The 22,593-nt window shown below is 40.2% G+C and overlaps 2 protein-coding genes across 3 annotated transcripts in view; both read right to left on the minus strand.

Annotated features, from left to right (window-relative positions):
* LOC310935848 (uncharacterized protein) overlaps positions 1-10,215 on the minus strand; it is a 62,305-nt gene extending 52,090 nt beyond the window's left edge. For both annotated transcript variants that reach the window (XM_083899820.1, XM_083899819.1), the window contains exon 1: positions 9,853-10,215. In XM_083899820.1, the coding sequence (XP_083755946.1) occupies positions 9,853-9,919 (67 nt within the window). In that variant the 5' untranslated portion in view covers positions 9,920-10,215. The remainder of the gene's footprint in view (positions 1-9,852) is intronic.
* Positions 10,216-18,253: 8,038 nt separating this feature from the next.
* stpg1 (sperm-tail PG-rich repeat containing 1) lies at positions 18,254-21,419 on the minus strand (the record flags this gene model as incomplete). The annotated part of the gene is made up of 7 exons (XM_083900186.1): positions 18,254-18,327; positions 19,795-19,985; positions 20,077-20,245; positions 20,343-20,451; positions 20,536-20,715; positions 21,170-21,271; positions 21,348-21,419. The coding sequence occupies 7 exons, from the start codon at positions 21,417-21,419 to the stop codon at positions 18,254-18,256; spliced, it is 897 nt and encodes a 298-aa protein (XP_083756312.1).
* Positions 21,420-22,593: the final 1,174 nt, after the last annotated feature.

A 22,593-nucleotide genomic window follows, 5' to 3' on the forward strand; every position in this document is an offset into this window, starting at 1 on the left:
CAGCCTACACACACACGCCCAGCATACGCTGAATTAAAGAGCGGGTGAATCCAGGCACAAATTATACTCTGTCTTTTCCTTTATTTAACCTCGTTAACACAGAAATCTGTTTTTCAAGAGAGCCAAAGTTACTTGCTGAGGAATCAGAAACCAAAGCGACCAAATGGTCTTTGTTTGTGATGGAAACCTGTGAATCAACACACAGACTCCAGCTGCTCCTCCACCCTCTGTTTTGGACTCATTAACTAGGGCATAACTGTATCTGTCTGACTAATGTTGACCTGGCAGCAGGATGAGGTGTGATGATGGACTAAGTTTAATCTGAGCTCAGGTCTGGTTTCAGTGCGACCAGAGGTCATCAGCTTGATCACAGCAGGTCTATACATGACACTGTGGAAGCAAACAGTTATTATACTTCTTTACGATCTGTCTGTGAGAGCTGATGTGATTTTTTTGACTGATTTTTTGGAAGAAAGTAAATACAAAGTCAATTTGCAATTTGTTTGTTTTTTAGCAAAAATACAAAAAGATTTAAGGGATTTACAGATGCAAAAATGTGTCCGCTTACATGTTTTCCAATGGGTTAGGGTAACAACTGCTGAATAAGTAAACTTGGGATCTGGTAAACTATATACAACAAATTATTAATTATCCAAATAATTGTGAGATGCAGCCTTTAGATCGACTAAGTTGAAATGATTTATAGTTTTAGTACATTTTTGTTTTGTTTTTGTTTGAGATTCATGTGTATTATTTAAACAGGAAAATACTATCTTAAGTCAGTGTTTTTCAATCCTGGTCCTCAGGTTGTTGTCAGGCTTTTGCAGAGCTTGATGATGTTTGAGTCAGGTGTGACGGAGCAGGGAAACATCTACAACATGCAGGACAGTGGTCCATTATTGGGAAAAGTGATAGAGTGTTTTAAGAGATAGAGAAACAAATAAGTTCTGAAATATTTTCCAAACAATGTCGTAATCAACCGCATCCCATATAGAAGATATTTCATTATAGGATATGTAATTAATTACTAGTTAAGAGCTCTAAAATTTTACCATTTAAAAAATCATTATTTTCTGTCAGTATTCAGTACTCTTGCTGTTTTGCAGCACAATCTGACGTTTCACTTGAGTCAACATCCTGATCTTTAAAGCTCACATAGAGTGGTCCTGTTGCACATATATGTTAGTTATGGAGGTCTACTTACATACATTAACTTGTTTTTATGGTCAAAAACCTCCTAGTTGCTGTAAAGGAGCCGATAGAAATCCTCTTTTCTGATGCTGTTTCTCAGCCGCGAGAATTGAGACTCAACTCTCTCACCCAGAAGACAGAGTCTTGTGATTGGCCAGTACCCGGAAGTGACATTTAAGCACACCCGCTCTCAGAAGCACAGCTCCCCCCTCTGGAACGGTGGATGCACTGCTACTCATTATCAAAACATTGTTTTAACATTGTTTAAAAATAGCTTCTTCACGACTCCCCACCACAGTCCCTTTTATGACTTTGACCCGGAGTCAGACCCAGAGTCAGAAGACACTGTCGCTCGTGAAACACCTCCACAACGGACGTTATTCTTCTTCTGCGGTTCAATGTACGCAACCGGATGTGCCCGGACTAGTGCCCGGAGCAGGAGGATCTGCTGTTCAGGAGAACCGGTGTTTACGTAACCGGACCGGGTTTTTTCAGAGATCTCGCTGAGCCTGAGATTACAATAAAACACAGCGTTCTCAGCAGTGGCTGAACTGTTTGTTTAGAACCTTCAGGGCTTCTTAAACAAGGTAATGACGCAGATACACACTAAAAAACAGCGTTAATTGGAACTTCCGGTCTAGGTCCGCTTTAAAGGCAAAATTACAACATGGATGAATTCATTAATTCATCATAAATCTTCCTTCACCTGAGTCTACAGAGGATACCAGAGAATGACGTGTTTGTGCTGATGATGATGTGTTTGTTGACTGCTTCACCCTGGTCTGCATCTTCAGTCCAAGAGAGGATACTTTAAAAGGATCATTTCAGGGAAAGAACACAATGAGCTGTGAGGAGACTGCAGATGTCATCGATCGACTGGTGCAGCGGTGGACGCTGCATCTTTACCCGACTGATGCTGCCGTTTAAGAAGCATTTACAATTTGGAAAAGACAGAAAATAAATGTGACGCGTCAAAATATCATCACACAACCAAAAGTGTGAGAATGTTTTTTATGATGTTGAACGATGTTTGTTGGTGTGTTGTTCTGTTGCTCAGATGAAATCGGGATGTACGTCAGCGGCAAACATGCACCATCATCTCTGCTCTAATATTAGAGTGTGTGTCCTGTGACTGAGACGTTGTGAAGTGAGTGACAAGTGTGTGTGTGTGTGTGTGTGTGTGTGTGTGTGTGTGTGTGTGTGTGTGTGTGTGTGTGTGTGTGCGTGTGTGTGTGTGTGTGTGTGTGTGTGTGTGTGTGTGTGTGTGTGTGTGTGTGTGTGTGTGTGTGTGTGCGGGGGTGTGTGTGCGTGTGTGTGTGTGTGTGTGTGTGCGTGCGTGCGTGCGTGCATGCGTGTGTGTGTACATGGTATGTATATTGTGGGGACCTAAATCTGTTTCCACACTAACATTATGGGGACTTTAAGGTGAAGACCTGTTTTACTCTTAGGATTATGGTTATGGTTTGAGTAAGTCTCCAGGAAAGCAATGTCGCAGTAACGCAGTGTCCCCCCCCACACACACACACAAAAACACACTTCAAAGCAGCAAAGCGAGGGTTTGCATCTGTTAGCGATTCCCCTGAGGTTCTAGAAACACATCGGCTAAAACATCCAGGATGTGTTGCAAGGCATCATGGGTAAAAAAGGACAGGCTCCAGTTAAACAAATATGTATTGTACTAGAGAGTTGTTTCCCAAAATAATAAGACATATAAACCTAAAGCATATTAGGCCTCGTTTGAGGGAAACACAGCAAAGGATGAATTCAGCTGCATTAATATTGATGAATTCCACTTTAAATTAAGAGTCCATGTCTCTGGGTTTACTGTCCCAGAGGACATGATCAATACAGAGGCTCTGTCGGGTTACATCAAATTGTACATTGTAGGTCTAATTTTCAATGTGCAATTAAAGGGCAGCACTGAGGTTGATGGTTCAATTTCCCAGGACATTAGAGCAATGTTTCTGTTGTTAAACTAATCCATTCATTGATTCCATTGGGCTTGAATGCACAGTAAATACATACCTCCATTTTTGCCTGCATTTATTTACATGTACTAATTTTGGTTGAACTTTTATCCACAATAAGTGATTCTCTGGACTCTGTTTTTGACCTTGACCAATCACAGGGCAGTTTTGAGAGAGAGGATGACCCTATTGGCTGTTCTATGGAGCAGCTGTGTGAACACAAAAAAGAGATTCTTGTACTACATCTGCTAAAATCACCACATAATACATACAATAGATTTAGCCTTCCTTCCTCTACTTCTTCTACTGAAAGAAACTGTTGAATCACAGAAGGTGAGCATGTGACTGCTCATCATTCCTCCTCCCTACATCAGCTCTAAAACAGTCACAGATGTGTGGAGAGGTGAAGGAGTTGCTAAAATATGCTGTGACACTTCCCTTTATGACCAAACGCTGCCTCACACGGCTCCCTAACAGGATTATTCTGTGAACAGGCTTATCAATATAACTGGTTTAATTTCCTTTTTTTTGAATGGAAGGGAAACATGACTAATCTGTGGATAAGCTCACAGGAAGCTACATCCTCCTCCTCCTCCTTCTCCTTCGTGTGCAGCAGCAGCAGAATGGAGCATTTCCTCTGTGCGAGTGGTCGGCGTCATGGCTGATATATGGACTCTGGACACAGGGATCGCTAATGTAGTGAGAAGAGCACTGTGGTTTGCTCCTCCTCCTCCTCCTGCTCCTGCTCCTCGTTGTTCATCACAAAATACGATGCCTGGACCTTGCTTCAGCGTCCACTCTCTCAGAGTTCATAGCTGATCCTGTCCCCACCGCCGTTTACAAGCACTCGAGCCCCCGGGACACAAATGAGAACTTGAGCCCTGACAGACAGCAGGAGATGAGACGAGCTTTGTCTTATGGATTTCTGAGCCTTTCCTCATAATACACAGTAATAGCTGTGTCAGTATTTCGGATGATGGCACACTCAGCCCGTATTAATTATGTAAAGAAGTAATTAAGTAACTTCACAAGTATAAATGTATGTCTTTTCATGCATTTTCCTGATTTTCAATACAGAGTAGTAGAATAACTGAATATTTCCTCAACAAATGAAGCGTCTTCTCAAACTATGGAGTTAATTTGCAACCAAATGCATTATAAAGCAAAAAAAAATAATACTTGTCATTTGCAAATTTAAATGTTTTCTTCGCGAATCCCAAAACTTCTTCCCATTGGTCCGTCTCACTCCGAATGTCCATTCTCTCGCTGTAAAGCAGGAAGGCGGGAGACAAACTGAGCTGGAACAGGAGACAACTGGATGTTTGAGAACAAGTGAGTTTGTATGTAACATTTCTGTCATAGTAATAACATTTGTAATAACACGTTTGTTAACAATTCAAGATAACGTCATTAGACAGCATCACACCATATTTGGACCTGTGAACTCCGATCTATTCAGCCATAGACAGTGACTGACGTCCTCACTACTGTTCAAACTCTGGAATCATTTTGGTTGATTTCACAGACAACAATTTGTCATTGCATGACTCCAGCTTTCCAAGTTTCTGAACTCTGATCTCTGAATCTAAATCTCACCAGTGAAACAATAAAATGTTTAACAATAAGAGGAAGGCATTTTGAAGTTACGCTTGAAGGATAAGAATGTATAAGAATGAGGCTAAAAACGGATGTTGCCAAGTCTAGTTATCTAGGCCTTTAGCGTAAAAACTGCTTTCAGACTATAGTTCATTTTCCTGAAATTGTCTATATGAGACAAAGAAAATGTCACCCTGGACATTTCCCAGAACTTTTGCTGCCAGCTCAAGAGTCACATTTCCAGAAAATATCCAACTGAGCCCAATCCGGCAGGAAAATTGACACCCCAACAATGGAAGCTCTAGAAATCTTTTCTGCTGTTGTGAATGTGTCTGAAAACAGACTCTATGTATGTGAAGGAATAATTCTTTGTCCTGAACCAACTTTACAGTCATTCTTCGGGATTTATGTCTGGAAATGGCTTAAATGATTTTAAAAAATCAGATTATTACTGGGCTAGCTGCAGCATTACTTAAAGCGGACGTAGACTGGAAGTTCAAATTAACGCTGTTTTTACTGTGTATCTGCGTCATTACCTTGTTTAAGAAGCCCTGAAGGTTCTAAACAAACAGTTCAGCCACTGCTGAGAACGCTGTGTTTTATTGTAATCTCGGGCTCAGCGAGATCTCTGCAAAAACCCGGTCCGGTTACGTAAACACCGGTTCTCCGGAACAGCAGATCGTCCTGCTCCGGGCACTAGTCCGGGCACATCCGGTTGCGTACATTGAACCACAGAAGAAGAATAACGTCCGTTGTGGAGGTGTTTCACGAGCGACAGTGTCTTCTGACTCTGGGTCTGACTCCGGGTTAAAGTCATAAAAGGGACTGCGGCGGGGAGTCGTGAAGAATATTTTTAAACATTGTTAAAACACTGTTTTGATAATGAGTAGCAGTGTATCCACCGTTCCAGAGGGGGGAGCTGTGCTTCTGAGAGCTGGTGCTGAATAGTACTGGCCAATCACAAGACTCTGTCTTCTGGGGGTGAGAGTTCACTCTGAAATATCGCGACTCAGGAAGAGCGTCAGAAAAGAGGATTTCAATCGGCTCGTTTACAGCAACTAGGAGGTTTTTGACCATAAAAACAAGTTAATGTATGTAAGTAGACCTCCATAACTACCATATATGTGCAACAGGACCACTCTAGGTCCGCTTTAACATAACTGCATGTCTAACTCAATAATCGTGGAGAAAGAATCATAATAAAGAAAGAAAATAACCAAGTGACAGAGCTCTGTTTATACGCTGCAAACCTCAGACCAGTGCTACTTTTCTTTCAGAGTTTAATGATAGTGGATGACTAATAGAGAGGGGAAAGGTTTGTAGGCCAACATCTACAGCACTTCCAGGCTGGCTGCGATGTTGACTGTGTTCCAAGAGCGTAACGTCAGCATGACTGGGGGAAGCTCGCGAGGCGGAGGGGAGTCCACGTCTCATGGTTTCTTCCACAGAGGAGCATTTTAACTCAAAACTCTGACTGCAGTAAAAAAAAAACAAGGCTGGACGAGTTAGTGCAGTGACTCTGCAGAAATGAAGGATAACAACACGATTTCAAGTGTGGAGAGAAATGCTGAGGTTTCTTCTGCCTGCTGCACACACAACATATCTATTGTCTTGAGGACGGGAAGCCGGTGCCACTCCTAATTGTGAGCCGCAAAACAGAGAGTCTTTGAACATGTCGTGTCTTGGAGAGGCTTGGTTTAACTCCAACACTTACAGAGACAGACAGACAGAAAAGAGGCCGCGAGCTGCGTTTGCCTGAAAATAACATAGAAGAAAAACTCCAGCCAGCTTTGGTCTTTTGTGTCGCGTCGACTCAGAAACACCAGCAGGCACAAAAACAGCCTCTGATGAAGTGGCATAATGTCGCCGTTTGACTGGTTTCAGGGGCTGTGAGGGGTGACAGGAGGGATGATGGAGGGGTGTGTGTGTATTAGAGACAAATCTAAAGTTCTGGTTGCCTCAGACCTAATAAATCAATGTTGGTCTGGCATTATGATCACCTCTCTCGGCTTCACTCGCCTTCACTGTCTACGTTTTCCTTTTCTTTTTCAGACAAAGCGCTTGGAAAGGAGTCACAGAGGAGGAATGTTTCTGTTTATCTAACGCCCCGGCACTTTTTCGGCATCAAGCGTTCCTGTCACATGTTGATCAACCCTCTCTGCTGAAGGCCTGCAACCAAAAAACATGTCCGTGTTGTTTCATCCTGGATCATGTATTCACGGTTTTGTCTGCTGCCGAACAATGCTATACCTTGTTAAGCTTTTCAATCAACGAACTATGAAGAGGACTTGACAGAGAGGTCTCCGGTTTAAGCTGCACAGTTGACAGCCATGACTGAAAAACATGTCCCTCCACTGGTAAACAGCTGAAAACTTATATTTTATCACCGTAAAAAAACATTTTATTAGGACACATTTACCGTTCCGTGATGAAAAACTGGACTGATTGCATTGGGTAAAACAAGACATGAGTGTCTGCTACCCTTAGCCAAGTTCACGCTTCACGACTATTAAAGTCATAGGATCGCTGTGAGGATCACACTCTTTGTCTTGTGATCGAGACTCTTTCAGTTGTGCCAACGTTTAGTGTGTCCAGTTTCCGGTACGTACATTTCGGTCACACAAACACAGGGAAAGAAATATGTTGTAGTGCTCCGTCTTTCTTCTTTATTATTATCCGTCTGTTCTGGTCCTCCACCTACAACCTTTTGAGTCTTTGAAGAGTTAGCACACTTGGTTTTGGGGCCCAAGACACAAAGGCCTTGGCGGGGGCATCATCAAACTAGGCCAGACACCTATTTCAACCCAAAGTTGAAAGCTGCCAGAAGTTAGCCTACTGTTGCAAGTATTAAAGTGGGCTATCATTCTTTGGGTGAATTCCAATTCCTTGCTTAACCCTCAATTTTAACCCTCAATCTCAAAAATGCACGTTCCCTCTAGTGCAAGTGCTGTCCCGATTCTCAGAAAAATTAAGTTGAGGGCCAAGTTTAAGGGCTGTATCGCCCTCAATATTGAGATTTTCCGAGACCACCCTTGGGAGCAAGGGCTACCCAGAATGCATTGCGTGTTTTCACATAACAAAGATGGCGCCGAAAGCAGCGAAACGAGTACGCTACAAATTAAGTATTTTCTTTGTTAATAGAGATATAAAAATGATGAAAACCATTGTATTATCTTAGTTTAGGCCCATATTATGGATAACTGACGTCATTGTTGCGTAGCATTTATTTTTATTTTACGATCTTTTGTCAATAGCCGGCCGGTGCGGACAATCGAACGTTTGCTATCGTTTACCCTTCAATAAGCCGTGGTGTGTGGTAACTGTCAGCTGAATATGTCCGTGGTTGTGGTATTTGTATGAGTATCACCTTATAACTAACTGACAACCTAATAACTTAAATAATCGTGACGTAAATGTGTTCTTCTTCTTCTTCTTTTTTGGAGTTGACAGACTGGACGCAGCTTTCACGTTATTCTGCCCCCCACAGTCTGAAGACGTATCTGCATTTAAGGGGTGTCCCATTTCTAAGTGACAAAATAACCCTCAACACTTGGTTTTGAGGGCCAGTTAAGATTAAGGGTTGAGCTTGAGGGTTAAGATTGAGGGTTAAGATAGGAATTGGAATTGGCCTTTTGAATTTTTGATGGACTGAACCCATTTTCCAGAATCCAGGATCCAGTCCAGAGTGACTATCCGAAAACCATGTTGCGTGAACTAGATTATATTTTATAGACCAAATGACTAATCTGTGATGGATTAATCCATTCAGAAAGTACCTTGGTTTGCAGCCCGGCATATTTGGGCCCTTATAAACTCATTATCCTTCATCCTGATTTATTTTTTGGATCGTAAACTTCAGCGTCTTCCCCTGCAGAAGACCAAAAAGGAGCCATTTTATTCCTTCATCTGTGTCCTCTGCTTCTTGCAAGCGCCAGCATTCATCGTATATCGACACCCACACACACAGTGAAAGAACATCATGGCAGAAATAAAAAAGAAAAGCTGCTGCGGAGACGTTTCTCCTTCCTTCCTTCCTTCCTTCCATCCACATCCCTCTCCACTTCATGTAGAAATGGGGGAGGGGGTGCTACCGAACAGAAAGTCACCTTCTGCCGTTCACACACAGGTCATTGGAAGATGTGCAGTAAATATGATGTGTGGGATGTATGGTAATTAAAAGGGGTCTTTGAATTATAAATGACTTTGCCCTTGAGCTAACAAGATAAAGCAATTTCATAAAAACCCTAAATTAACCACTCCAGGAACTACTTTCACAATCAGATCATTAGACCATCACTAAAAAAATATTATATACTAATAGAGAAATCATAACCACATTCTATATCTTCCATTCTTTTTCTAGGAAACATTCATCAGATTTGCATTGAAATTTAACATTATTTCATTATTAGCAGAACAGGAAACTGGACTTGCAGATCATAGTTTAACCTTTTATCTAATTTCTTATAAGGATTTCAGTGAAATCAAAAAAGTTCTCTTGGTTCTTGGATATGATGAAGATCTCTGCTGCAGCAAACAGTATCTGCTCTGCTTAAGTGCTCTTTAGCAATAAAGCAATTGCAGGTTTATCCCTGCAAGGCATGTTGTTAGAGCTGCACCAGCTCCATGGTGTTTGTGTCTGAATTGGTTGTATATGTTTAATGTATTTATTTATTTATTTTCTTCCTCCACTGACGTGTTTGGTAAATGGAGACCACTACAGCTCCAGTGCAGCATTTCCAGGATCTCTGTGTGGGTTCAGGACCAGCCTGTGCAGACAGACAGACAGACAGACAGACAGACAGACAGACAGACAGACAGACAGCCTTCTGCTTGGTGTGGAGGAATTACAAAGATTAAAAAAAATAAAAAAAACTGTTTTGACAATTTCCCTCAGAGATCTGATTCAGATTACAGCAGACAGATGCTCTTAATCCAAAACATTCAAAGCATTTCACTGCTCACAATGATGCTTTTCATCAACAAAAACACACTGTTTGGTTATGATTGGTATAAAAATCAAGGGTTAAAAACGATTCTATTGTTTTTATTTATATGAACCACTTGTATATATATATATATGTGTGTGTGTACTCACATTTGTCTGTTAGTGTCAGCTTCTCCTCCAGTCTATTTCCCAGCTCTGTATAATCCATCGTGTCCATTTAGGCGGATCTCAGTCCTTTTCCAGTTGCTGTCATTCCTCAGAGAGACGCACAAAGTACAGGAGATGAAACTCCCGGTACAGATCACGACCAAACACGCCCTTAGTAAATCCAACCGAGAGGAAAAAAGTCACCCCCCCAAAAAAATCAGTGTGGTTAAAAAAAAAGCCCGTGTCCGACAGGAAAAAGAACAGAGTGGGGATGGTTGATTATGTTGAAATACAGTGAAGTGACGACACCGAACCAGAACAATCAGAGACTCGGTCCAATCCAGAGGGTCCACAGGTCTTCAGTGGAAAAATGCACAGTGGCAGAATGAAAAAAAAAAACGCCTCAGCCGATGAGGCTCAGCGAGTCCTGCCTGCCACGGTCAAGTTACAGAGTACAGGAATACACACGTTTCCGGTTCAATTTTTCAAAATAAATTTAGAAAAATACAACAACCGGGTTATTTTTATTTCCTTCAATGCTGGAAATTGTGTACCACTAAGCACTGTTATCTATTGAAATACTTACTTTCAAAATGCCTCTTCAAAATGTCATATTTTCAATTTGTCACGAATAACTAAATAAAACACATAGTGGACCTATTTTAAATACATTTCTATGGGATAGTTTATAGTGATATATTGTTATTTAATTTAGCTATATTGTTTACAACAGATTTAGGTGCACATATCTATCCATTCATCTATGTGAAAGCAAAAAACAAATCTCCCAAAAAAAATTTTGTATACCATCCATCCATCCATTATCTACCGCTTTTTCCTCCACCACACACTGCTTTACAGCATAGTTACAATTATTTTTAATACAGAAATAGAACATATGAAATGTTAATATCATTCAAAGTGGTTAGGTTGTGAATGAACATATCAACAAACAGCTGTAAAAAGGATTTACAGATGGCCCACTTTTCTCCTTTCATCGCGCAACCATCTTTTATTCTGAAGGCAGATGTGCTTTACTTCTGTTTATGGCCTCGTTGGCTTTACGTCGCCAACCGCTGCAGAAGAGCCGCATGCCGGACAACAGGACTATACCAGTTGATGAAGAAGAGAAAGAATCCATTTGCCCGGTAAACAACAGACTAAACGATAAACCAAATACGTGTCGAAAACTTCGAACAATATGTGTAGTTCTTAGCCACAGTTTCACCTCTGTCGTTGGTTTAACCCGCAGTATCAGGACGGAAGTTGGTTTTACATTCTAACGCCCGAACCCCGCGAATGGTTTGATCTATCAGATGATTTCCAGCAGCTGAAAATGACCCTGCTGTCTGAGGGGAGGGGAGCTGTTATTAAACACACTGCCTGTGTATTTACTGCGGGTTTATTATCACTTTATACAGAGAAAACATCCTTAAAATCACAGCTCAAAAATGTAAATAATGTGGGAAGTAGTGAAATACATTTAGCATAACACATTTCAATATCACACTACATTCCAAAGGAAAATATTACACTTTTTGCTACACCGTTATTATTATTTTTAACTTATTTAGTAACCTTTAGTTACTAACTTTAACTTCAAATAGAACATTCTGCATTCAATACATATTGTGTAAAGGTATTTTAAAATATGAGGCTTTGAAATCCCAACTGTAAACAGCGCAAACAAGTAAATACAGATCATTAGTCAAGTTACTGATAATAATAAATACATTTAATTCATCAGAGGCTTTTAAACATACACACGACACAACACAGGTTAAAATAAATCATAAAAATTGGAAGTTGTAAAAACGCAGTAGTTAAGGCCACATTATACTTCTCCGACTGCGTAATGCGTTATCCCACTGCGTAACCACGGAGACCCCTCAAGCCTTCATAGTTCTCCGTCGTGGTGCTGATTACGCACTGCAATTTCCCGCCCGATCAGTAGGTGTCACTACTCAAGGTTGTTGTGCTTCTGGCTGCAGTGAGCAATGGCGTCCAAGAGAGAAAGACTGTTGTTGTTGTTGCAGCGGAATAACATTGAAACAGTGGCCGTTTCGCACCTGAAATAAATATTTTTCTGTCCCAGAACGCAGTTTTAAGATCATTTGAGGCGAGAAATTAGACATTTAGAGTCTAAACGTGGTGTGTGTATTACGATATGACGTATTTATAGTTTGACAGCTGTGATCAGCACTTTACGCATAAATATAAATATATAAATTGGGCTTTAGTCGATAGTTATGTACAGTGTCTGATGGGTTTGTGGAGGCCATTTTGTTTTTTTGATAACATTTGGGAAGTTTTTACAAAATCTGAGGACCCAAAATTCAGATCAAAAACTAACAACAACTAAAAGGTACAAGAAAAACTCAAAGTGAAAAACATTTTTGAAAAAAGAAAGCAGAGACACATGTGGAACAGTGACCAGAACACAAGGAGACAACATGGACAACCGAACGAAACTGAAAAAAGAGAAGTGACATAGATGCTGACGAGCACAGAGACTAAATAGTGAGACAATCAGACACAGGTGAGACAATTAAAGGGGAAGACAGACAGGACAGGAAGTAAAGCATGACAAGGTAGGACAAGTAGAAAATAAAACAGGAAACAAGGAACATAGAAATTAAAACTCTACGTTAAAGAACACAGAATAACAAAACGTCAGTTTTTGTTAATATTACCACGGGAGAATTTCAAAGTATTCTAATAAGAGATGATCAAAAATAGCTGAACATGATTTCAATAAACCTCACATGGAAAAGATGAAAGGTTTTACAGTTATAAAGTGGAAATGATATTGTTCTCTTTGTTTTCAACAATGGCTTATTTTTCCTCTATTGTTCTTCTATGGACACAAAAACAAATCCTGCACGCTGGATGCTTAAACCACATTCCTCATGAATAAAAAGTGAGAGAGCTGTATCTGCCTGTGCTGCTCTAATCTGATCAATTATTGATATGAGCCTCCTGTCACTGTGGGAGATTTACTGTCCAGGCTAATGTGATAGAAAGTGAAACAAAAGAAGGACAAGAAGTAAAAACAAAGTTTGTAGCAGTTCTATTTTTGCCGTTGCCACTGCCGAACCGCGTAAATTTCAGACATGCAGAGGAAATCCGGCTACTATATTGACTTTATAGTAGTCAATATGTTTCTATATTCTATAAATGTACACTTATTTTTTATTACCTTTACCTTAATAACAGTGTCAATTTGGGACTAATAAAGGTCTATCTTATTTTATGAAAACCACACCAAGAAGAAAATAGAGTATATTATACTTATAAATCATAAATACCTTAAGACCCCAACCCTATAAAAAAGCAGGAAGACAAGCTGTAATTAAAATATGTGCCATTATTTTCTAAAATATTAATATTGTACAGGGATTTTTGGACATGAGTATTCTTCCTGGGTTAGGGTTAATGACACCAAATAATAATAATAATAATAATACATATTTTGATTCCACACTCCACAGTATTAAATAAAATACTGCCTCAAAGATGTTTTTATTTATATTTGGCCAAAATGTAAACATTGAAACCCAGGTTTCACCTTTTCACCTTAAGGACAAGCAAATTAGACTGGTCTGTATTTATATAGCACTTTTCTAGTCTTGAGACCACTCAAAGCTGCTTTTGCCAATCACCCATTCACTCACAGTTTCATACAGCACTTCTATGTGCATCACTTATCTTTCATACCCATTCACACGCTGCAGGAACAGCCATCAGGAGCAACATGGGGTTGTGTCTTGCCCAAGGACACGTCGACATGTAGACGAGCAGTGCCATAAATTGAACCCACAACCTTCAAGATAGATGACTCGCTCTAGCACTGAGCTACCGTCACCTTATGATTGAGAAGACCTCGTTCCAGAAGTCCTTGTTTCTTTCTTTACATGTGGTTCATGGAGGCTTAAGATAGACACTGAGGCAAAAAAAAAAAATACTGACAATCAATCCACCGGTGGCCCTGCAACACAAGAGCAAAGAGAAGCAGGAGAAACAGCTCTATCAGAGCTGATGGATGGATCTGTGTCTGTGAACCAAAGAACACCTCTGTTCTTGGCTCTCTGTTCAAAATGACGTGTTAATGCAGTAATGTGGGTGTGGAAATGCAAGGGGAGCAAACAGTAAGACGGGGAGCGTTCAATAAACCCTGCATATCATGTTCACTGGCATCATCACACACTCTGCATTTCTGTTTCTCATCCTTCTGCTTTACTGGACAAAATATACAGATATAAGACATAAGACAACTGACAATTTTTTTTTATGTTGCTACTCTCAGTCATGTGTTATAAAACATAACGGGTTGACGTGTGCATTTAAGGCTATAACCTCAAAATTCAAATTAATGACCTCATTTATCAGAGCACATGTTGATCGGTGAATAGAGTCTTTGTTGCACGAGCGGCTGATGGTTTTCAGGCACAGATGCCTGTGAAAATCAGATAAACAGAGCACAGCTACGTTTAACTAAGACTTCTTCAGGTTCATGAAGAAATATGATGGACCAACTGAAAATGAAAATCATTCATTTTTGTCTTTATACAGTGAGATGTTTATTCTCAAGGACGCCTTAAATACTCCATGTGTCTTTATACGACTCATGGAGCACTCGGATGCAGACAGTGTCAAATCAGCAATGGAGTATTACTCATTGGCTCCTGAAGTGGCCCTGTCCTGTTTCTGTCTGTCACCAATCACTTAAGCAGTCTTAAGAGATGACAGAAGAGTGAAATTCTTCAATAAAAAGGAATGTCCTGTAGTAACAAAAACTGAGTTCAGCCATTATAAGCCATGCCTCTCAAGTCTATTACCACTTAACAATATTGTAGAACTTATTGTAAACCGACAAAGCTTACTTTTATAACAGAGTTTAAAGGTGAAGTAAGTAGTTTATAGTGCCATCGAGAGGAGAGGCTGAAATTTACAACAAAGAACTGCTCCTCTGCTCACCCCCTCCCTTCCCTGAGCGCTACGGTATCCTCAGCCGGTCAAATGTCGTCCTCGTCGTCTTTCTCCGTGTCAGCAGATGAGGTTTGTGAGGAGAGGGAGAGGGCGAGCTACCGCGGCCGTAGCAGACGAAGCGGAGAGAGAGGAGGCGGGACTTCCGCTACAAGTAAAGCGACGCTTGATTTGTTCTCTCGGGTTTGTACTTACAGGCTCCAGTAGAAACATGGCGTCTCGCTGCTAACAGTGGCTATGCAACCGTGGCCCGCGACCAAGTTATTTTACATGACTTTTTGAAACACTACGAAAATGAAACAAAAACTATTATACAGCGACTAGACAATGCAGGAGCACATAATATGTATAAAAAAGTGGAATTGTGGGTTATATAAACCCATAAATACTACACAGTGTCCCTTTAAGTCAACTTAAGGCACTCGGTAGAGATAAAATGGTACCGTTTGCACAGCAGAAGGTCGAAAGTAGAAATCTCGACCGAAAACTCGATAAACTCAGAAACACTGTGAGTACTTGGGAAAATGATGTCGCTTTATCAGCCTCTTTTGTCTGGACACTTAAGTTTGTAAGTTCCTGCACCAAAGTCCATAGAGAAAGCATTTTTCAGCATTTTTCAGCGTTTTAAGCTCACATGGACACAGGAGCTGATGGTCTACTGCTGTCTCATGTGTCACTTAGATAAATCAGAGCGAATGTTTTCACACACTTAGGGCACTTTCACACCAACAGCAGTTGGTGCGCGCCAAACGATCCATTCGAACCAAAAACTCTAGTTCGTTTCGTTTTCGTTGGTGTGAAAGCATCAATCGCACTCGGGTCCGCACCAAATCAAGCGGATCGAGATCGCCAAAAAGAGGTGGTCTCGGTCCACTTGACTCCCTCTGGTGAGAACGCGAACTCGGGTCCAAACCATAGACCTTGTAGGTCTTTGGAGCAATCTTCGTCTCATAGTTAGCACGACCACATTCATGAAAATAGCGCGTCTCCTCTGCCTGAAATGATGCGCTATACGTCTTCCTGCCTGGTGCGGATCAAATAATCGAACTAGTGGTGTGAAAGCGCCCTGAGTCACAAAAAAAACACACTTGATCTTAGTAACTAAAAGCAGCAATGGGTGGACAACTCGTGTACATGTTGTTGTAAAATTGATGTTTTTTCTCTATGGAGTTTGGTGCAGGGAGAGAGCAGAGTAGAAAAGCAACACAAACTTCAGTTTCCAGTCACAAAAGGCTGTCAAACAGCAAGATGAAGTGGCAAACATATTCTTGGCATGGATTTTATTTGGTGAACCTTTTTCTCAGTTGCTAAAATCTAATTTCCCTTGTGTCCTTGCTGGCTGCCACTCTCGAGCATCCATGTCTCTGACGGGGTTTCAGTTTGGCACAGCACAGTGAAGTCAACAGTAACTCATTTAACAACACTTCAAAAGACATTGAGCTATATACTTTAAAACGGAGGAAGGGTATTAAATCAGCAAAGATCAGTGAGCGATTGATCCAGTCTGCCTGCAGCCTGAAACAAAGAGCTTCCTCTTTGATGGTGAACATGCCCATACTCGCCACCATTTGACTGAGACAGAGGGAGGAGCACAGAGCCTCCTGTAAATCCACAGAGGCCTGTTGCTAATCATCAGCCCTCCTACACAAAGGCACTTAAAACATTTGTCTGGGTCCTCCCTGTCCATTTCACCAAAAGGGAGACCTCATTTCTGTCGGCAGAAAAAAAAACGCTCGGATAGTTCGGTTTTACAGGGGCGAGGGCACATATTTGGAGAGAACACTGCTGAAGTCACAGTCTGAATATAACCACAGCTGCTACGCTGAAGGAGTCAGGCATGTCAGCAGTTGTTACTGGGAGCAGTGTTTTTCTCCAGTCGTTTCCAAAGAGCAGATATGTTTCCCTGAAATTAATTTCCATGTTAGCAGCTGCGAATGCCGCACTGGTGTTTGTTTCAGCGTTTCAGAGTGAACATTTCTCACGAAGCCAAAGGGAATTTCGGTTCTTTATGTCTGGCAGGAAGTAAACTGTGGAGATGGACAACACAATCACATTTTTATTTGGAAAATATAGCTGCCGTACATCATCAATTAACACAGAGCAAAGGGTGTTAAAAAGTTGTTGGTTTTTTGTTTTTTAAAAAGCAAAGTTCATGAAAACTAAATCTTAAGACAATCAGACAATATCAGTGAAATGTATATGAAATAATAAGCATTTCTGGATTGCATGCTTAAGTGTTTCTCATGCTAAAGTAATCTATGATACTTTTTATCATGGATGTGAGTGCTTATTCTTACGCTTTACTGTATATGAATATGTCTGTTTTTGTTTTTTTGCTTTTATATGAATATTTATATTAAGTTTTATCATATAAAAATCCGTCCTTCAGACCTTAGTCAAGACCTTTCCAAATGATCACATTAATTTGTATTGTTTAATTTGTATTTTTTATTTGAATACGTTTGAAGGGTTTATTAGCACATATCGAATACAATAAACCTACAGGTATGTTTGTATAAGTGTGTAATCACTATAAAAAAATATGTTTTAAGTATATTATTTTTTTGCCTTAGAATAAGCCTTTTAGATGTAGATGTCCCTTCATTTGTTGCAATCATCATTATATCTCAGTCATTGTACTGGACCTTTAATTACATTTAATAACACATTTCTTTGTTTCTTTGATGCTGAGATAGGTTTAGATAGGTGCAATAGGCACCTTTCAAAGGTGCATATTCTTATCTCTAGGTTCCTTTTGGATTTTTCACATTTAAGTTGTCATGAAAATGTAGAGAGACAAAGGAAACAAACAAGCATTTTTAAACTATATTGCTTCAAAACAACAGAAAACTGGGGTCAGGACAGTGTTTTGGCCGACCAATCCCACAGTGGACATGAGGGCGTGTGTTGTGACAATTAGTCTTTGGGATTAAACAGCAGTTCTGCTTCATGCCCAGTCGGTCACATTGCTGACATACACTCTGCCCCTCTGCGTGCCCTCCAGCAGTTGGCACCGTGGTGTCATCTCAAGCGCTCAGCTGTTACTGTAGCGTACCAGTGACTGGACCGGCAGCTGTTGAAGAGGACGAAGCAACACCTACTGCTATATCCTCTCTAGATTGGAGCATCGGGAAACTAAGGTGAGAGGATAAAACATATGGCCCTTTTTTTCCCCTTAGTGTTTTGGTAAATGGTTTAGTATTTATGACACAAAGCTCTAAACACCACTATACTGAGAAACACAGAGAGTCATGTGGAGCTTAATCAGCGTTGTCTGAACTCCTCTGACAATGGTTTGCATGTAACATACATTTGTTTATATTTAAAAGTCACAGTTTTCTACATACAAACAAAAAAATGATAATAAGTATTAAGTATAATATATAGAGTATCAGTGAATTGATGTCTTATGAAAGCTTCATACGGGGATCCAGACTGTGGAATCATTATAAATGAAGGACTGCTTTGATAGAATCTGTGGATCATAGAAACCTGAAACGAGAAAGTGTGTTAGTATATTTAGTCAAATGTGTTACTTAATTAGAAATAATACAGTGTGTTTTGTAAAGCTAATATCAAGGACATTTGTCTCCAACACCTACTGTGATAAAAGGTTAACCTGAGCTGCTACCGTTTAAAAGTGACAGACTTTTGAAACTTTAAATTAAGGGTTACTTTATATAATGTGACAGTTACGAGCTGCAGGAGAGTTTGTCTTATCTACTGCTTCAGTCGAAACGGGAGAAAGAGACAAAGAATTCATCTCTCACTAAAATCCCAAAAGTGAGTAGGCATTTCCTGGTTAAATGTGTCCAAGCTTTGTGTCAGGAGGGAATTTACCATTTCAGCTTCAGGCAAAGTAAATGTGTTTGAGGCACTTCTATGAATCTGCCTGTCAGTATCACTCAGTGGCTCCAAATGCTGCTATATTGCAGGTTTTTTTCCATGCTAACCACCATTTAAAAACTAAGAATCTTTTGTGTGCAAGGTTTCTTCTTTTTTTTTTTACATTTATGATGCATTGTACAAAGATAACATTTAACAACATAGATTTTAACAATTATAAACCAGGCTTTCTGCATGGAGTTTGCATGTTCTCTCCGTGTGTGCGTGGGTTAAGCACAATTTAAGGCCACATTATACTTCTCCGTCTGCGCAATGCGTTATCCGACTGCGTCATCATAGAGCCCCCTTCGAGCCTTCATACTTCTCCGTCGTGGTGACAGATACGCACTGCAATTTCATCAGTAGGGGTCGCTGCGCAAGGTTGTTGTGCTTTTGGCTACAGTGAGCAATGGCGTCCGAGAGAGAAGGACTGCTGTTGTTGAAACAGTGGCCATTTCTCACTTTTCTGTGTCACAGAACGCAGTTTTAAGATAATTTGAGGCAAGAAATTGGCCATTTATTGTCTAAACATGTGCTGTGTGTATTACGGAGTGACGGACACTTAAAAAAAACGGTAGAAAATGGATGGATGGATTATAACCCAATATCAACCTTGGTGGCTAATTCTGCCCATAAAGAAGACTGGTTTTTAAACATCAGTAAATGCTGAAGTGAGAAATTCTGGGCAGATTTCAGGAGCTGCTTTATGTTGTCATTAAAATTTTAAGTCCATCTATTTTTTTTCCTGACACTGCCTCAATTACATCATTTTAAGTCGGCAATTTCAACACACACTCCAAACAGCTCCAGCGTAGGATGCAGATTTGATTTAAATCTGATGTAACCCCAGATTATCCATTCAAAGCTGTTTGAATTTGCATGTGACAACAACAATCATATCTAATCAATCCTATTTTACTATGGAAAGATACAAGAAGGAGTTTATCATTAATGTTTAATGTTTTTAGTGTAGAAAAATTGACAGTTTCTCTGCATGTGGGGTTGTTCATATAAAGACGAGAAGTGCAACACAAAAACCAAAATGACCTGGACAAAAGAATGTGCTTTTTTTACCTGGACCGGGCCTTGTGTCGCCCTGTGAGTATTTGAGTACTCTTTCAGTTTTCGAAGCAAATGCAGCAGTGGGAATAGGATGCTTGGACACACCATCATAACTCCCTATATCATACTGTCCAGGGCCTGGGAAGGGTGGATTCTTAGGGACAATCACAGGAGGCTCTGCTATTGTCAAACAACAACCCCTCCTTCAAAAACAGTCAAGAGAATTTACATTTTTATACAATCAAAATGAAATAACGCGGTAACAAAAAAAAGTCATATGAGTGCTTTACTCACGGTAAGATGGTCTTCTTCACTGATGCAGGAGCCTGATGAGGACTGTAGGCTCCTGGACCAGGCACATGATTGTCCACTAGAGCAGGGATTCTCTTTGTTTTTGATTTGAAGGGGGATAAAACTGCCTTGGAGCCGTGTTGAATTGAGTGACTGCGCACGTCATAGTGGCCTGTGATAAAATCACAAATATATAATATAATATAATAATATTATGATCAGAAAAAGCAATAACAGTGAATCACTTGTGAAAAGAGTGAGGTGATTACATGGCGACGGCACATATTTGTTTGGACAGAGCGGGTCGCGTCCAGTTCTTGAGGTGAAAGCCGATGAACCGAACACTGAGGAGATTCTCTCTCTGCTTCCACAGCTGACCTGCAGCAGTGAACGAGAAACGCAACGCTGAATGTCACTGATACCTTTTCACTTGAATGAGTCACACACACTCAAGGTGCATACATCATATTGATTTGGCGCTGGCATGATATGCTTCAGTCCACCCAGCTGCACAGCCAGAGGCAGCCTGAACACCCTGGACACTCCCATGTTGAAGTCATGCTTGTTTATAAAGGAACTCTGTAGGTTGTATGTATTTGGTCCTGGGATGGATCTCTGTGGGTTACTGTAACCCTTGGAAACCTGGTGGAGAAATGATGATATATGATGTACAATAAAATCTAAACTGATATTGGAGGAGTAGTTGTATTCTATTGCATATTCCTAAGAATCAAACAAAACAAGTATGTGTACGTATATACAATACAGTAAAATATAATAGCAAACACTTAAATGTGACTATACCGTATACTTTCTCGGAACAATATCTTCATAGAAGATGGGGAAACTGAATTTTAGTTTAAATTTACATGAAATAAAAGTAACATTGTGACATGAAATGTGTCACAGCAGGAATACCACAGATTTAAGTCAGAAAAAAAGAATTTCTTCTTGCATATCATTTTTTCCTTCTTCTAATGAAAGTCTGAGAAAAGGCCTCTAAAGAAAGTCAGTGTTCACGGCACTTAAACCTAAAACTTTTTTTTCATATGACCTTTTCAGCACACCACTAGACTCGAGCAGGGGAGTTTCTGACCTTGGACGCAACAAAGCCTGTGGTGCCCTTCTTTGAGAAGGAAGGACTAATTACTTCAGTGCTGGATATGGAACAATAACTGCCTGGTCCTGGATTGTCATCCTGAAACAAATACACATCATTATGTTCATGTTTAGCCTGTATGGTTGCTTATGTAAAAATTACATAAATGTCCCACCAGACAGACTTGTGAAGGGAATCTCTTAGCTTGAGATGAAAACCCCTTCTTTCCTGGATTTGTTATCACCATTTTTGGGTATTTTGTCGTCATGGATGATAAATCTAGAATCTTAACTGATGTCAGATTAAATTAACTCTTCTATAATGAAATGTTCTATTTTTAATGCGTAATCCAGACTCACTCACTGTTATGAAATCCTCAGTTCATGTTGCCCAAGTCAAAGTAACAGGAAGAAAGTGAGGGAGTAAATCTGAAGACATGTTGCCATGGTGACGTAAAAACAGAGTGTGCTTGGACATGGGGTTGCCAGATTGGACAGTAAGGCACTCTGCTGTGCTGTCAAACAAAAATGTGGGGCGAGTTTCTTATAAATTAGTCTAATCTGAAAAACATGTTTTATTCAGCGTGACTTGCGCGTTCTGGAAATCATTCATTGTGGTTAGAGCTTGTATATATCGAGAAATCACTGTTTTTGTTGAAATTATTTGTGAATTGACATATTTTACTAATTTAAACTAGGACTGCTCATCATACTCACAGTCATGAAAGGACCCTCGCACCCCCAACTGAAGTCGCTTTTTATATTCATACGATAAACGCGCTCAGTAGAGTTTGTTCATTTATGTAGGGTGCAAATCGCCAAAATGGACACCAAAATTCAAAATGGCTGACTTCCTGTGAGTTGAGGCCAAATTTCCAAACGACTTTTTAGTTCATCTTGGGATATAATAACATCTTCACACCATGTTTCGGGAAATTTGGTGGAACTTAATTTTGGCTTGGTTTTCACCTTAAGGGGCACTATAGAGCCCCCGGACAATGTACGGGTTAGGGCACCATGCCAATATCGTATTTTCGTCTGACTCAAAACTCTGTGAAAGTTTGATGCTGTAATTTTAACCCCCCACCCCCCAAAAAAAAATAGTGTGTTTATATGCACACTAAAAAACAGATTATTATCGGGTTTTTGTAGTTATCTGGTTATTCAAGTGTTCAAAATAAACATTATCGGTTTTTCGAAAAACCTGTTTAACACACCTAGATTTCTGTCAATAATCTGATTTCTTAGAGACATGTATACACCCTAAACGGTTTATTCCAGTCACCCGATTATTGCCAGTAATCAGTTTTTTAGTGAGCATATAAACGCACTGACTGACTGGAAAGCCATGGAATAATAATAATAATCTGAAGAGCCAGGAGCTGTTTCGGCCTCTGGCATTCATGACCGGGCCCTAATAAA

The sequence above is a fragment of the Microchirus variegatus genome, assembly GCF_963457635.1.
Source record: "Microchirus variegatus genome assembly, chromosome: 13".
Classification (NCBI taxonomy): Eukaryota; Metazoa; Chordata; class Actinopteri; order Pleuronectiformes; family Soleidae; genus Microchirus; species Microchirus variegatus.